The following is a 17,391-nucleotide window of genomic DNA, read 5'->3' as shown; positions in this document are numbered from 1 at the left end:
TGCTCCCCTCCTCCTACACCCTTCCTTTGCCTCTTTTCCACCTCCTTTACCCCATCAGATTCCACCACTGTCCTTATTGACAGTCTCTTTGCTCCACCCTTGAAGAGTGAGGGGAAAGAAACTCCAAGGGGTTGGCTCAAATGGTAAGAGCCTTGGACCTTGGTTTTGGAAGTATTTTCATTATGTCCAAAATTCGAATCCTCTTGGTAGTATTTTCATTAGGTCCAAAATTCGAATCCTCTTGAGAACAAACAATTCCTTAGAATCAGTCCACCAGTGAAGTTGAAATATTGTCTGATCCGTATAGAGAGGATGCTTTACACGGGTATAAGGTTTACCCGACAGAAGTGAATATACAAAGTAGCCATGTCTTGGAGAGGTTCCTCGTTATAAAATAAAAATAAAATAAATAAATGAAAAGTTGGGGGAAAGTGGAGCTATGGGGATTGAGATTTTCTACAATTTCTTACAATTACAAGCCCCCTACGATTCCTTGGAATTACAAGGGACCTCAATCTAATAATAACGAGAGTAATGGACGTGGACTAAAGGGTTGCATTGATCATAATTTGAAAGATTAGGTATAACTCTTGCAAAACCAAAAGTAGAAACTATATTACCAGAAAACTCAAACTTAGATGAACAGACTTGTATTTTAGGCATAAACATATAACTATATTATATTCTCAACGGTTGCTCAACTTGCGATCGACTACAAATTTACTAAAAAACAAATGAGTAAATGAACTATGGAAGTATATACTTCTAACCAATTTTGCTATGCAGTGTGTAGAGATAAAAAACACTAAACGCAAAACATAAGTAAGAGGCTTGAGGCACTTCATTTGTGTCCATGGGAGACAGTTGCATGTTCAATCTCTCCTGCATTGCCTTCTTCCATTGCAAATTGCATTCCACCTACTTCTGCCATCTGGACCCTCAAAGGAGTAGTCTCTTTGTGATCCACTTGGCTAGAGCCATGATGGGTAGAGGTAGTAGTAGAGCCATGATGAGTAGTAGAGCCATTAGCAGCCTTTCTCCTGTTCGTTTTGGCCTGCCGAGCCCAACCAACAAGCCCCTCTTGAATGTGTTCTTCAAAAATATCCTTTTTAAATGAAGTTCCCATCTACATTTTAAGGGATCATATAAAGGGTAATCTTCATCAGCCTAAAACCCCAACATAAATATGCAGAAAAAGAAGAAGTTTAAGAGTTCTTAGAATGATCCCAACTCACCTGGGTGACAATTGCATAGAGTGGTAGGGTACTGTAGCTGCAGACGAACTGGATGAATACCCTAAGAATGAAAATTGGTATTCAACCAAAACATAAGATTTTGTATATAAATGGAGAGTCATGGTTTCAAGAATAGAACATATATATATATATCATTTGTTTTACCCTATAACAAGTCGAGGGATAATATAGCCAATTTCTCCCATTATGCAGGAGTCAAATCCATATTGGGCCTGCAATAGATTGCATCAGAGAAGATCAAATATGAAGTTTATATGAAATGTCAGATGACTGTAGAAATATATGTTTTACCCATATCCAGAAGAAAAATGCCATTTCAAAAGAATTCTGAAACAGGATGATATGAATGAGCAAGAGAACAATCCGGGGCCTATGGAACCAGAAGTGATCATCTGAAGGTTGAACTATCAATGCTCCTGGAAGTGCTACATGTTTCTCAGCAACCTCAAGGGCCAACTGGGTGATTACATGTTCCAACTTGGTGCCCACAGCAAGGAGAAGCTGTAAAAAGAATCACTATCAACGTTAAGGTTGTTCTCTGGGAGTTTTATGCAGAGAGAAATGTGCATAAATATAATAGGGTAATTTAACAGGAAAACTAAGATGGACAAACTTACAACAAAGGGAAAGAATGCAATCCAAAAATATGCATGCCAACCTGCAAGAAAATCACAACACATGATTCTTGGGAAATAATGATCTTCATGTAGCAGAGCCTTGAATGGAGACAAGAACTATGGCATTATTGTCATCAGAAAATTTTAAAATTTTGGACACCAATTCCTGGAATATTACATTCTTGTTAATGGTAATAAGATAGAGAAATGTGACTCAAATGGATAAACTGAAAACCTCTACCACTTTCCGAGCCAAATCTTTTGAACATAAAATTCAAGTTCCAGCTTAAAAAATATGATCAATAGAGAGAGAGAGAGAGAGTTACCAGAGACATTCAGCAACAAGAAAATGACCACAAATACCCAAAGATACCACCTGCGACGATGAAATCAGAAATTAGTAAGATCTATCAATTAAGAGGAATCAGATTAGGATGTAATATTTTTTCTGAGCCAGATTTGAAAGCATTTAGTTTCACAGACAACCATATGATCCATGAAAAGATAAAAAGAAACAGTAAAACTAAAGACTGAATACTGAAAAATAGTTAACAGAGCTATGGCTTGGCATGTCTTTTGTAATTGTAAGTACTAACCTTATTCCAACGACTTTCTTGAAATCAGCTTCAAGGGTACGTATCATGTACTTATGGAAATTATACTTTAGGTTTCCCCTGCAATGAGTCTAGGCAAAATAAAAATACTAAAACTCAGAAAGTGTATCTCAAGTTGTTGGGGTTATCCCACATCGGTTGTGGAAGGGGCTGGTGATCAGTTTATAAGTGTGAGGTTTACCACCCAATAGTGGTATCAAAGCCCAGGTTTACCAACAAGTCTCGGCCCAACAGTCCACGGAAGAAAGGGGTTATCGCTGCTCCGACCCAGGGCCCGATGTGTGAGGGGGAGATTATTGGAGTTATCCCACATCGGTTGTGGAAGGGGCTGGTGGTCACTTTATAAGTGTGAGAGAAAGCCTCACCTCTTGAGCTAGCTTTTGGGGTTGAGAGAGGCCCAAGACCACCCAATAGAATCTCCCCCTCTCGATTATGTGGGGGGCTCCACCAAGCCTGCCGCGCTTCTGCAAATTTCAAGCTTTTGCATAGGCAACAATTTAGTCATCATATTTGACCCATTATCATCAGTATGGATTTTCTCAATCTGTAACAGCTTATCCTCCAGTGCATCACGAATCCAATGACACTTAACATCGATATGTTTCGATCTTGAATGGAAAGTTGAATTCTTACTGAGATGGATGGCACTCTGACTGTCACAGTAAAGCATATACCTCTCTTGCTGTAGACTCAGTTCTTGTAAGAACTTTTTCATCCATAACAATTCTTTAGCCGCTTCAGTGATAGCAATGTACTTTGCCTCTGTGGTAGACAAAGCAACACACTTCTGCAATCTGGACTGCCATGACACTGCTCCCTTTGAATAAGTAATCAGGTATCCTGAAGTAGATTTTCTAGAATCAATATCCCCAACCATATCTGCGTCTGTAAACCCATCAAGCACCTGTTGACCACTGCCGAAGCACAAACATACTCTCGAAGTACCTCTGAGATACCTGAGAATCCATTTCACAGCTGCCCAATGTTCTTTGCCAGGATTAGAAAGGAACCGACTAACAACTCCAACTGCATGAGCGATATCAGGCCTCGTACACACCATGGCGTACATCAAGCTACCCACGGCTGATGCGTAAGGCACTTTCTTCATTTAATCTTTTTCTTTCTCACTTGTAGGACTTTGCTTTGAACTCAACTTCAAATGCCCTGCAAGTGTAGAGCTCACCGATTTTGCCTTGCTCATGTTGAACCTGTCCAATACCTTCTCGATATAACTCTTGTGATAGCCACAATTTTCCTTTCTTCCTATCACGAGAGATCTCCATACCAAGGATATGCTTTGCGGGGCCCAAGTCCTTCATAGCAAAGGACTTACTCAATTCTTTCTTCAGTCTGTCAATTTTACTAGTGTCACGACAAACAATCAATATGTCGTCCACATATAGCAAGAGAATAATAAATTCTCCATCAGAGAATTTCTTCACAAACACACAATGTTCTGCTGTAGTTCTCTCATACCCATGATCAACCATAAAAGAATCAAACTTCTTATACCACTGTCTCGGTGCCTGCTTGAGTCCGTACAAGTACTTTTTCAACTGACACACGAAGTGTTCTTTGCCTTTAGCTGTGAACCCCTCTGGTTGTTCCATATAAATTTCCTCCTCCAAGTCACCATGAAGAAAAGCAGTCTTTACATCAAGCTGTTCGATCTCCAAATTCATTTTGGCAGCCAAACTCAAAACAACTCTGATAGAAGACATCTTTACCACGGGTAAGAAAATTTCATCAAAATTAATGCCCTTCTTTTGACCAAACCCCTTTACAACTAGTCGCGCCTTGTACCTTGGCTGTGATCTGTTTGGTTCAATCTTGCATCTGAACACCCATTTATTCTTGAGTGCTCTCTTGCCCTTAGGCAGTTCCACCAAATCATATGTGTGATTCTCATGCAAGGATTTCATCTCGTCTTGCATGGCTTCTAACCATTGATTTTTCTGGTCATGTAGCATAACCTCTTGATAACTTTCTGGCTCTCCCCCATCAGAAAGTAACACATACTCATTGACTGAATACGTTCTGGAAGGCTGTTGGTTTCTGGTAGATCTTCTCAACTGAATCTCAGCGGCTGGTTCTGAAGAAGCTTGCTCTAAATGCTCTTCTGACTCCACATTATCAATTGCAGGCTCACAATTTTCACCAACTGTATCAACCTGTTCTTCTTGTACATCTCCTATGTGTTCATCATGCATCACACAAGGAGGAATAACTGGATCCAAATCAGCACGGTATTCACTGAGAGACTCTGCCTTTTTCTGATCCAAGTCTTCAATGGTTTGATCTTGAAAGAATACGACATCTCTGCTTCGTATGATTTTCTTATTAACTGGATCCCACAATCTGTAACCAAACTCCTTATGCCCATAACCCATGAAGATACATTGCTTGACTTTGCTATCAAGCTTTAACCTCTCATCTCTAGGAATATGGACGAATGCCCTGTAGCCAAACACTCTCAAGTGCTCAAAAGAAACATCTTTCTCTGTCCAAACTCTTTGAGGAATGTTACCATCCAAAGGAACTGAAGGAGAAAGATTTATCAAGTCAACTGTTGTCCTCATTGCCTCACCCCAAAACTGTTTAGGCAATTTTGCATGAGAGAGCATACACCTGATTCTCTCACAGATGGTTCTGTTCATTCTCTCTGCTACGCCATTATGCTGCGGAGTCTTGGGTACAGTTTTCTCAAGCCTGATCCCATGGCTTTTGCAATACTCTTCAAACAGTCCTCTGTATTCACCACCATTGTCTGCACGGACGCATTTTAACTGCCTTCCAGTTTCTCTTTCAACTTTCATGTGAAAGACTTTAAACACACCCAATACCTGATCTTTGGTTTTCAAAGCAAACACCCATACCTTTCTAGAGTGGTCATCAATAAAAGTCACATAATAAAGTGCACCACCTAGAGTTTTAGTGTTCATAGTGCAGACATCAGTGTGAACTAAATCAAGAATATTAGACTTTCTTGATGAAGAAGATTTTTGAAAAGAAACTCTTTTTTGTTTTCCAACAAGACAATGAGTACACGGCGTTAGTGACGTACCTTTATTATTAGGTAGGAGTTGTTCCTTGGCGAGAATCTGAAGTCCCTTCTCACTCATGTGACCAAGCCTCTTGTGCCATAGCTCAGTGAAGTTTTCATTCTCAACAACAATCGCATCTCTCTTGACTAGTCTTGCAGCTGTCTTGTAGAGAGTGTTGGTCTTCTTTCCCCTGGCTAAGATAAGAGAACCCTTGCTCAGTTTCCACTATCCACCTCCAAGGTAATTGTGGTAGCCTTCATCATCAAGTTTCCCAATAGAAATCAAGTTGAAGCGCATTTCAGGAACATGCCTGACATCCTTAAGCATCAATTTGCACCCAATGCTGGTTTCTAGCTGTATATCTCCCATGCCCACAACTTTATACTTTGCTTCATTTACCATCCTAACCCAACCAAAATTGCCACTGGTGTAGGAAGAGAAGAAATCTCTATGTGGAGTAATATGAAAAGATGTTGCTATATCAACTACCCACATAGATTCATCACATGCGAGATTAGCATAAGCTTCATCAAAAGCAAATACCACATCACCATCAGATGCAACTGGAGGATAAGCTGTTACAGATTGAGAAAATCCATACTGATGATAATGGGTTAGATATGATACCACTATTGGGTGGTCTTGGGCCTCTCTTAACCCCAAAAGCTAGCTCAAGAGGTGATCCTTTCCCTTCCACTTATAAAGTGACCACCAGCCCCTTCCACAACTGATGTGGGATAATCCCAACAATCTCCCCCTCACACATCGGGCCCTGGGTCGGAGCAGCGATAACCCCTTTCTTCCGTGGACTGTTGGGCTGAGACTTGTTGGTAAACCTGGGCTTTGATACCACTATTGGGTGGTCTTGGGCCTCTCTCAACCCCAAAAGCTAGCTCAAGAGGTGAGGCTTTCCCTCACACTTATAAAGTGACCACCAGCCCCTTCCACAACCGATGTGGGATAACCCCAACAATCTCCCCCTGACACATCGGGCCCTGGGTCGAAGCAACGATAACCCCTTTCTTCCGTGGACTGTTGGGCCGAGACTTGTTGGTAAACCTGGGCTTTGATACCACTATTGGGTGGTAAACCTCACACTTATAAACTGATCACCAGCCCCTTCCACAACCAATGTGGGATAACCCCAACAATTCTATTGGGTGGTCTTGGGCCTCTCTCAACCCCAAAAGCTAGCTCAAGAGGTGAGGCTTTCCCTCACACTTATAAAGTGACCACCAGCCCCTTCCACAACTGATGTGGGATAACCCCAACAATCTCCCCCTCACACATCGGGCCCTGGGACGGAGCAGCGATAACCCCTTTCTTCCGTGAACAGTTAGGCCGAGACTTGTTGGTAAACCTGAGCTTTGATACCACTATTGGGTGGTAAACCTCACACTTATAAACTGATCACCAGTCCCTTCCACAACCGATGTGGGATAACCCCAACAATCTCCCCCTCACACATCGGATCCTGGGTCAGAGCAGCGACAACCCGTTTCTCCCGTGGACTGTTGGGCCGAGACTTGTTGGTAAACCTAGGCTCTGATACCAATGTTGGGTGGTCTTGGGCCTCTCTCAACCCCAAAAGTTAGCTCAAGAGGTGAGGCTTTCCCTCACACTTATAAAGTGACCACTAGTCCCTTCCACAACCGATGTGGGATAACCCCAACACAAGTAAAAAAAATGAAGTATTGGGGTGTCAAAAGATAAATGTAGAAATTTGTATAACTTACCATAATGAAGCCTAGTCGCAGAGTCATATAATCTGTTTTGGACACAGACCCATAAAATTGCTTGAAAAATGAATGCTGAAAACGATGAAGCCATTAAAAAAGGATATCAGTTAATGGTAATATCAGACAGAAAACATTACTGCATTTTATTGTAACTTTTCCCCATTTTGATGTCCACTATAACTCAGGCATTGAAATTGAAGTAAGTATTTTTCATATAATATCAAAGTTTTTAATTCTAGATTATTTGCTTTCATGTAAACTGCACAAGAAAGATGATCTGCATTCTGCAACATTTAAGTTTTGTATGTGTTTTAACTTGCCTTTCCCTATCAATTTCAGGGTTGATAGTAGTTAAGTGGTAGCCAAAATGGTAATGTTAAAGTCTGGCATAAAAGAACAGGTAAAACAAATGATTTTTTCTTTTCCTGATGAACACTTCTAAAGTTGAGAATCTCATAGTTAGCCAACTCAATCAAATAGTTAGTCTTATCAGTTTGTGATTTCTAGTAAATTTCATCAATCAAAATATAAATTTCAGCAACCCTCAGAGAAATGAAAAGCTTTCATTTGAAAAACTAATCACTAGAATGATCTTTCAAATATTCCTCTTTAATAACATTGATGAATCAAACAGGCAGATTGATTTGATGACGAAGGACTCCACAACTTACCAACCACCCTAGTAGAGCTGAATCCTTGCCAAAACCCAGAAATCGACTCTGGATAAAAGCATGTTCTTGAACTTGTGTAAATTTTGTTTTCAGAACTGCAACACATGGTATTTGCATGAGAAAAATTAAATTTAGAACTGGAAAGTATCTAGGCATTAGCTTTAACGAGCATTACCTTCTTCTGGGTTGTATTCCTTTTCTTGGATAGCATCCTCCCAACGTTTCCATAGACGTATCTACACCATTGAAATATATGACAGAAACATTGCCATTAAGTTTAAAGAAGAGAAAATCTTGGTTTTAAGGAGAAATTAGACAGATAAGAACAAAAATAAGGCCAATGTACCTTTGCCCCTCCGAAAAGAATGGTTAGAGCACAGAAAGTCACATGGACGACTGCTAACACAAAGATGAATATGTGAAGATGATGCAGTGCAGTGATAGATAACAGTGGGACCTTTCCCTGGAAAAATATGTAGAGAAAAGCAGAAACTAATCAGATCTTTCAATTCATAAATGGGTGTAACAGGCATTAATAATAGGATGAGAGCATTTTCCAAAAACATGAGTTGAACTTATTTGCTTGAAACTCTTAATCTAGTGCTAGAAACTCAATACTTTCTGTAATTTCAAATGATTTCAACAAGTTTATGGAGTTGTATCCTCTCTGTTACATTGGCTTTGAGTATGTTAGTAAAATTTTGGTTCTTCTGTTCCAAAGGGTAGCTCAATTGGTTGGGAACCATATCTCATGAAGCGGAGGTCACTAGTTCGAATCTCCCTCCCCTTTGCAGACATGTCCAAACAAAAAAAATAAAATAAAAGAATTTTGGTGATTCTAGAGATTGCAAGAAACCTTCTTTATCTTTCCAAGGAAACTCAGTGCAAGTGATCTCTCTTTCAAAGATCATGTAGGATAGATGTCTGCATTACATTGAGCAATTGCTCCGGTGTCTCTCACGAGAAAGGGAAATTTGAATCTTCTAGAGTTTGATTTTTAAATGTGCAGACTTAACTTGAAGCTTTCACAGTTAGAACAAAATAAGGTTTAGGGAGTAAACTCAGCTAACAATACTATTTATACTGGGATTTATGAGATGTTCTAACTTCACCTAATTCCAAGATCATTGAAAGAAAATGTAATAATAAATTTTTCAATAAGTCATCCAGACTGAATAGAGCGTAAATTTTGTCTTGCAGAAATGAGAGAGACTTGAAGTGTAGGGAGTAAACTGATAGAACAGAAAACGTATTAAAAAATAATTGTGAAAGTTCAAAGAATTTTAGAAGAGAGGAGATTACAGTCTATCTGCATGATGACATGACTAGTCTATTATCTATTTTTTGTTCCTTAGTCTACAAGTTTATCATATTCAAAGCAATCAATGGATTTTTTTTAATTAGAAAAGAAGAAGAAGAAGAAGAAGAAGAAGAAGAAGAACACAAAAGAAAATAATAATTAAAAAAATAATAATAATAAAATAAAAATAAAAACTGGTTTGGTGCATCGATTTGATCAAGTCTAAACAACTCCACTAAACGAACAACCAGATTTAGTGCATTATATATATATATATATATATATATATATATATATATATATATATATATATAACATCGATGGAAGCATTGAAGAACAAATTGCAGGAAAAAAAAAAAAAGGAAGAAAAAGAAGTTGAAGTACCTCTTTACAAGAACCGGTGGAAGAAGCAGAGGCCTCGGCAAGGAGACGACGGGCTGCCCCGGGAACAAAGGAATTGAAGAAAGTTTGGAAATGGGCAGTCGAAAAAGCATCTTTTTTAATCTCACAGGGCAACCATTTGTTGGCTAAGTCCTCTGATATGCAAAGTTTGGAAATTCGAGTTTGGAAAACTACCAGTAGGAGTGATATGAACCCCAACAACATCAACTCTGCATTTACCCAAAACCCACCAAAATATTTACAATAATAATAAAAAAAGAAAGAAACAAAAAACAGAGTGAGAGAGAGAGAGAGAGAGAGAGAGAGAGAGAGGGGAGTGAAGGTGTGACGACCTTCTTTAATCTTCTGTAACGCCTCGAACAGAGGCTTCTGGTTGTTCTTCTTGAGATACTGCAAAAAAAAACATCAAATTTGAACAATGATGATTGATTGGAGACAGAATGAGAGACAGGGGATGAAGGAGAAAGTTTGTTGAGATATATGCTTGCCTTGCCAAGGTGATGAAGGATTCGCTCGACGGAGAGAGAGATGAGGACGATGACGCTGCAGACAAGGGCAACAACCCAGGTGGGGGTATACTCCAAAGTTTTTCCTCCCTCCGCCATCTTTGCCGGCGATCACTCCTCTGTTTCAAAATTCTTTTCTTCAGGAAGAAACCAGAATGGAATCAATCACAGCAAAGCGTAGACCCAATATATCTATATATGAAGAGAATTGGAAGAGCTAGTGTGTAGTAATATATTTATGCTAGGCGTAATGCCAGCATGTGAAGTCTGGATGACTGGATGCATCGAAGGGGGGCCGTGTGAGCTCAGAAGTTGGTGTGTTGACTCGTAGCGCCAACGGGCCTAACCACAGAAACAGAGGGACTCCAACTATTTCAAACGCGCGCAAGAGTTAATAGACAACTTCAAATGTTAAATATTCACAAAAATATTATAAATTATTTTTGCCGCATCAAAACATTTTCTCAATCAAAGAATAAAATAGGAGAAATTTAATTTAATTTAACACGTGGGTATTTTAGAGAATTCTTACCCTCCATTAGGATTTAACCAAAAATCTTAATAGAAGGGTGAGATTACAAAATTTTTAAAATTCCATATACTAGATTAAGTGTTTTTAACTTTAAGAGAAAAATTGTAAAAGTATTGAAAGTTTAGGAGAATTAAAGTAAAGTTTCCCCCGATAAAGAAAAAAAAAAAAATTTGTCAAACAAGGCCTTGTTATTAACTCAACTATTTGGATCGCCAAAGGAGACCCGTCACTCATAAGTTACCTATATCATTCATTGCCAATCTCCGAGGGTAATTTAATTGGCTCAGAACCACTCTTTATGAAATATAAATTACTAATTTGAATTCTCTTCTCCCATTTCCCTCCCTTTATGAGGACTTGTCAAAAAAAAAAAAAAAAACTCATTCATTACCTTCGAGAAGGATTTGTCTGATTTCGTCATTTCAGAGTGATCATGTGGAAATATTCATGGTAGATCTTAAAATTTTTTAGAATTCTCACCATATTCTATTTTATTTAATAAAAAATTAAAATTAAATAATAGACATTTTATAGTATTGATCATAGTATGATTGAAAAAAATAGAGTACCGAAGAATTACATGAATTAGAGTTATTAAAATACCTAAAACATTTATTACACACTAGACCCTCAGTTCCTTCTTTGTAGCGTTGCCCGAATCGCACACAATTTAAATAATCAATTTTAAGAGATTCCCGCTGCAAAATTTGACGGATAACATATCAAAGACAAATTCTTAATAGGGAAATGCTAGGTGTTCTTCTAGTGTTCTCCTACTGTTCTTTCACCTGTGATTTGACTTTTAAAATCACCAATAAATTAAAAGTCAATAATGATAATTTCAAATTTAACAATAATTTTAAAAGTCACATCACAGTTGGGAGAACATTAAAAGAATACCTAGCATTTCCCTTCTTAATATATGGTGATTTACTCCCTGCAAAAACATCCACTTAATGGTCTAAAATGACTCTGATCATCACAATATATGGTGATTTACTTCTCTCTCTCCTTTTTCTTCTTTTTTTTTTTTTTTTTTTTTAATTTTTTTAATTTTTTATTTAGGTAGAAGAAGGGACCGAAAGGCATCGACCAAAGATGTGTAATAATCAAGGATGAGAAACATAATATAATTATAATGGAATAAGTAGATGAAGGCAAAAAAAAAAAAAAATTCATGTGGTGAAATATAATATAATATTGAGAAAAGTACACTTTACCTCCCCCCCCAAAAAAAAAAGTTTGGAACAATTTTTAATTCGATTTCCAATATTTCAATTTTGGCAATGCACCCCTCCAAACTTCCAAATTTTTACAATTTGACCAATTGTATCCCAAACTTCTCATATTGCCCATAATTTTTTATTTATTTTTATTTTTTACATAAAAAAAAAAAAAAATCGGGGTGGTCTTTAGCCATCTGGCCATTTTTATACCCCCAAATTTGTTTTTTTTTTTTTAATAAAAAATAAAAATTATGGGCAATATGAAAATTTTGGGATAACATTGATCGAATTGCAAAAATTTGAAAGTTTGGGGAGGTGCATTGTCAAAATTAAAACTTTGGAAGTTAAATTGAAAAATGTCCCAAAGTTTTACATACATTGATGATTGACCCAAGATGTTGGGGTCTGCAATAAACTCCTCATGAAAGAATTTTCATGCTAACAATTCTCATCAATTGTGTAGAATAGTTTTTTGAAGTCCTGCATATAAATTATTATTTGTGATGTGTCCCAAAGACATAGTTTGAAATAGAAATACTGTGACCCAAGATGTTGGGGTCTGCGGTAAACTCCTTGTGAAGGAATTTTCATACTAACAGTTTTTGTCAATCGTGCATAATGGTTTTTTGAAGTCCTACGTATAAATTATTCTATGTGATGTGTCCCAAATACATAGTTTGAAATAGACATACAGTGACCCAAGATGTTGGGTTCTGCGGAAAATTCTTTGTAAAAGAATTTTCATACTAACAGTTCTTGTCAATCGTGTAGAATGGTTTTTTGAAGTACTACGTATAATTTATTTTTTGTGATGTGTCCCAAAGACATAATTTGAAATAGACATACAATGACTCATGATGTTGGTGTTTGCCGTAAACTCCTTGTGAAAGAATTTTCATACTAACAGTTCTTGTCAATCGTGTAGAATGGTTTTTTGAAGTACTACATATAAATTATTCTTTGTAATGTATCCTAAAGACATAATTTGAAATAGACATACAATGACTCATGATGTTGGTGTTTGCCGTAAACTCCTTGTGAAAGAATTTTCATGATGACAATTCTCATCAATCATGAGGACTCTTTGTGAAAGAATTTTCATGTTGAAGAGTCCTTATGAAAGAATTTTATTCTTTCATGTTGACAGTTCTCATCGATCGTAAAGAATGGTTTTTATTGAAAATATTGAATGAGGAATTGTTAGTTAAGTAATTTTTCAAGCATTGGCAGCATATATACTAATGGTATTTGTTTTCTTCTATGAGAAAAACATTATTTTCGTGAAAAACATTGTATCTAGAAATAGTCACATCACTCGATATTTTTTGGTGTTTGGGTTAATCGGTAATTAAGCCAAATCCTCTACTTTTAATTGCTCCTCTTATAATAATAATAAGAAGAAGAAGAAGAAGAAGAAGAAGAAGGTGAAGTCACATCACTATGATAATTTTCAATTAGAGTAGTATTTTGCACGGTTTACTTTAATTTTCAATTACATATATATCCTCTATTATTTTTTTATCATACGTGTTAAATTTTAGAAGAAATTTTAGAAAATTCTCATGAATTTTCATTCGTTTGGAAACTACATTTTAAATTTTAAAAATTTTCAATTTAAGGTATTGAACTTTTATTTTTTATTTTTATAATATCCTTATCCGTTAAGATTTTTCGTTAAATATTTTCAAAATTCTCAAAATACCCCTATATTTCATATCAATATAATGTTGTAGGCACCACATCCTCTATTAAATCCAACAAAATAAAATTTAAATATAAAATGAATAGTTTCCATTTAACGTATTTCGCACTTTTGGTGCAAATACTAAAAAACTAGAAATTAGTGATGCAATGTGAAAGTGATTGTATACCTCAGAGGGATATGATTTGAGCAAAAATTAATGAGCACCCCTTCATTCACTAGTAAGACAATCCAGTAGGGTCCGTTTGATATTGGCCTATTACTCTTTAGTAGCTTGTTACTGTCGCAAAAATTGATTGATATGAAAAAAAAAAAAAAATGTAAAAATATTTAGTATAGAAAAATGCAAAATATATATATATATATATATTTTGTAGCAATTTTTTTTATTTGAATAATAGTAAAAAGTGATTAATGTGATCTAAAAAGTAAAAACGTTGAAGATTTAAATATGTAAAGTATGAATAGCAATTGTCCATGGGCCATGGCCATTGCCAAACACAGCCAAAATAGGACCCATAGGATTCTGGCGTGGCTCAGAAAAATCAATTTTATCTAAAACATGAAACTATATGAAAAGAAAAAGAAAAAAAAATGAAACTAATAATAATAATAATAATTTTTTGTGTGGAATTCATAACTCTAACCTTACCCAGAATACTAGATCTAGTTGTCAAGTAGAGGGGATAGACCTTATCAAAAAAAAAAAAAAAAAAGTAGAGGGGATAGACAAGACTAAATTTGTGAAGACCATTTCTAGTCCTAAATATTTGTAACTCCTATTTGAGATTAAGTTTTTTTTTTTTTTTTTTTTCTTGAAAAGTAAAAATTAATTATGGTAAGTAAAAATAATTAAAAGTTTTATTTTTAAACGTAATTCCAATTAGACTCTTAGTTACCTCGATATCAAGGGAGGGGGGCCTTATGATTTTGCATTGTTGGGTAATCATTATAGGTGGTTCACTTTGATTTTCACTAACCAGAATATGAGATTAATAATAGGAAAGCTCAATCGGCTGAAGATTACGCTTCATGAAACAAATGTCGTTAGTTTCAACCCCTCTCCCCTAATTTCTTGAGTAATGCTAGGTACCATCTTTTTATCCTCCTAAAATCCTCCTAAAGCTGATGTGTCTTTCAAAATAACCATTTGATCAAAATTCAAGTATGATTTATCTAAAATTTAATGGTGATTTTAAAAGCCACATCAACTTTAAGAGGATTTTAGGATTATAAAAAATAGTTCCTAACATTACTCCAATTTCTTTTCCCTTCCGCTTGTGTGAACATGTAAATTTTTTTTTTTAAAAAAAAAAATGGGAAAATCAATTTAAGCACATTCAAAGGGAAGTGTAAATGTTTCAATGATTCCAATTTTGTTTAGTAAGTGCATATGGTTACGTACTATTAATATTAATATTATTAATATTATTATTTTATCTTTTTTAAATTGATTTAATTTTAAATCAAAATTTAATAGTGATTAATTCTAAATCTAATAAAAATTTTAAATACCACATCGACTTTGAGAAAATAAAAGGATGGTACGAATAAAAGTCCACATACCCCCTCAAATTATTATTCAATGAATTGACAATGTCTTTCTAAACTACTAAAAATTTGATAATGTCCTTATAAAGCCAAAAAAAGATAAAAATGACCCTAAATTTTTCTCAATAAGACAAAAAATACTCCAATAAATTAGAAAAACAAATCTTTAAATTAACTACACAATTTCTTGGAAACATCTCTTTGAAATCCAAATACGGCCATTACTTTCTTATAAATTTAGAGAGAAAAAAAAAAGAGGGGGGGAAGTACACAAATCCCCTCAAATTAACCACAAAATCTACAATGACATCCAAACAATTGAAGCAATGTCCCTCTAAATTATTAAAAAATTATAATATACTCATTTTTGTTCCACAAAAATATAAAAAATACCCTTAAAATTCTAAAAAATAAATTATTAAAAAAAAAATACACCACGATGGTGGATATCAAAGCCCTACCCTTTTATCTTTATTAAATCAAAAATCAACCTTTTACCTTGTTTTAATTATGGAATTAATTTTAAACATAGTTTGTACTAATCCTTATGGGAATGATCTTCTACTTGCACTCTATACATTTATTTGCCTATTAATCTTGTGAACTGACGAGTAAAACGTATATTTATTTGCCTATTAATTTAGATAGATATTTGCACAAGAATGAATAACTATGGCATAACTTTCTTTTTTTTCTTTTTGGTCAGGCTGTGTAAAATTTGGTTCTCTTAAGCTTTCTAATTGACTCATGTAACGAGTGTTAAACCAATGACTTTTAAATCAGAAGGTTTTAGGGCATTAGGTGTAAAAATATCCCTAAAGACTTATTAACTCGAGCAAAAAAGGCTACCAAATCATGCTTCAATGGGTCACCTGTTTTTTACTAAATTTTTTATCATCACACCATCGCAATATATAAAGTGACTTTAATTTCTTTTAGTGAATAAAAAGGTTGACCCAATGGGTACCTATAACACCTAAAATATAAAGCGGCTTTTATAAGACTAATAATTTTTTTTTTTAATTTTTTTGTGTTGGGAATTGATCACCTTGTCTGAACAAATGGTGAGAAATGAGAATGAACGACAGCTAGCCTACTCTATACTGATTTCTTTCTATCAATGGTTCAAATCTTAATTGGAATTATATGCAGATAAAAACAATGCAAATGGTGAAGAAGAATAGTTTATGTTAATGGTTGTCGTTGCTTTCCCTACGGGCTAGGGTTATTTATTATTAGGCGTAGACAAATTAATCGTTTATCGCCTACCAAGTGCGACCGAACCAACATTAACTGCCTACTACTAGAAGTCGGTCAGTAATCTGTTAAAAATTTTTATACCGACGTCAGTTCGGTTCAGTTAATCGATATAATTTTTTTTTTGTCGGTTAATTGAATTAATCGATAAGTAACCAATGATAAATATTTTTTTAGTAAAATGATAATTTAGGTTTTTTTAGTAGAACATATTAGTTTGTGGATTCTAGGACCAATTTATTAGTACAACATATGTATGGTAGATTCTTATTGTATTAATTAATGGGCCCCTTTAAAATTTGTTTGATTCAAAAAGCTATTTTAGCCCAAAAAATAATATTAGCCCCCAAAACAATCAATTTTTTGCCCAATTAAAAAAGGTCCACAATTAATCCAACCGATTTTAACCGAAATATTTGTTTAACAGAAACTTTAAAAATAAATCCTTATCGAAATGTATCGGTGAATTAAATGATTTAACCAACAATTTCGGTTAACCAAACCGAAAATGACTCTACCTAACCAAATCAAACCGATACCCACCCCTACTCATTATATTCCATCTTCGGCTTGATTAGGATCGATTACCACGGTTTATCTGCCGATTCTTGAGTACATCTGTAGTGACTCAAATAATTAACTAGGCTAACATGACTTGGTTAGAGGGTTAATTGGACTTTTAGATCACTGTGATCAGCTGGAGGGTTATTTTGGAAATTTTGAACTTTCTCATGCGAGTGCTCGTCTGCAAACAATAGACGAACGCTCGTGTGGGGACCAGCCTGAGCGTACGTTGACTTTTGTTTGATCACTGGATATAGCCTGAGTGTACGAGTGCAACCTTAAACAGCTTGGTAAATTGTAATACCTCGATAAAACTCACGTTTCATTTCTTACTAAAATGGTTAATGTTTCCTTAAAACCAAGCTTTAAATCAAAAGACCTAAACCTTTTTCAAAATAACTTCGATTATT

The 17,391-nt window shown here is 35.5% G+C and overlaps 1 protein-coding gene across 1 annotated transcript; it reads right to left on the bottom strand.

Moving 5' to 3' along the window:
* Positions 1-681: 681 nt before the first annotated feature.
* On the bottom strand, positions 682-10,279 carry LOC132178715 (MLO-like protein 1). The gene is made up of 14 exons (XM_059591233.2): positions 10,132-10,279; positions 9,976-10,033; positions 9,626-9,852; positions 8,288-8,404; positions 8,117-8,177; positions 7,942-8,036; positions 7,268-7,342; positions 2,470-2,558; positions 2,200-2,249; positions 1,874-1,914; positions 1,548-1,757; positions 1,401-1,468; positions 1,236-1,296; positions 682-1,126 (listed from the first exon to the last, which is right to left on the bottom strand). Exons 1-14 carry the CDS (start codon positions 10,246-10,248, stop codon positions 842-844), a joined length of 1,554 nt encoding a protein of 517 aa, XP_059447216.2. The 5' UTR covers positions 10,249-10,279; the 3' UTR covers positions 682-841.
* Positions 10,280-17,391: the final 7,112 nt, after the last annotated feature.

This window comes from Corylus avellana, chromosome 4 (assembly GCF_965113065.1).
Source record: "Corylus avellana chromosome 4, dhCorAvel1.hap1.2, whole genome shotgun sequence".
NCBI classification, from domain to species: domain Eukaryota; kingdom Viridiplantae; phylum Streptophyta; class Magnoliopsida; order Fagales; family Betulaceae; genus Corylus; species Corylus avellana.
This window is presented reverse-complemented; position numbering and strand designations above follow the sequence as displayed.

Coding starts and splice junctions, on each gene's coding strand:
- LOC132178715 (XM_059591233.2), bottom strand. CDS start 10,248: ATGGCGGAGGGAGGAAAAACTTTGGAGTATACCCCCACCTGGGTTGTT. Junction 10,034..10,131: donor TCCTTCATCACCTTGGCAAG/GCAAGCATATAT, acceptor TTTTTTTTGCAG/TATCTCAAGAAGAACAACCA. Junction 8,405..9,625: donor CCACCGGTTCTTGTAAAGAG/GTACTTCAACTT, acceptor ATATTTTTCCAG/GGAAAGGTCCCACTGTTATC.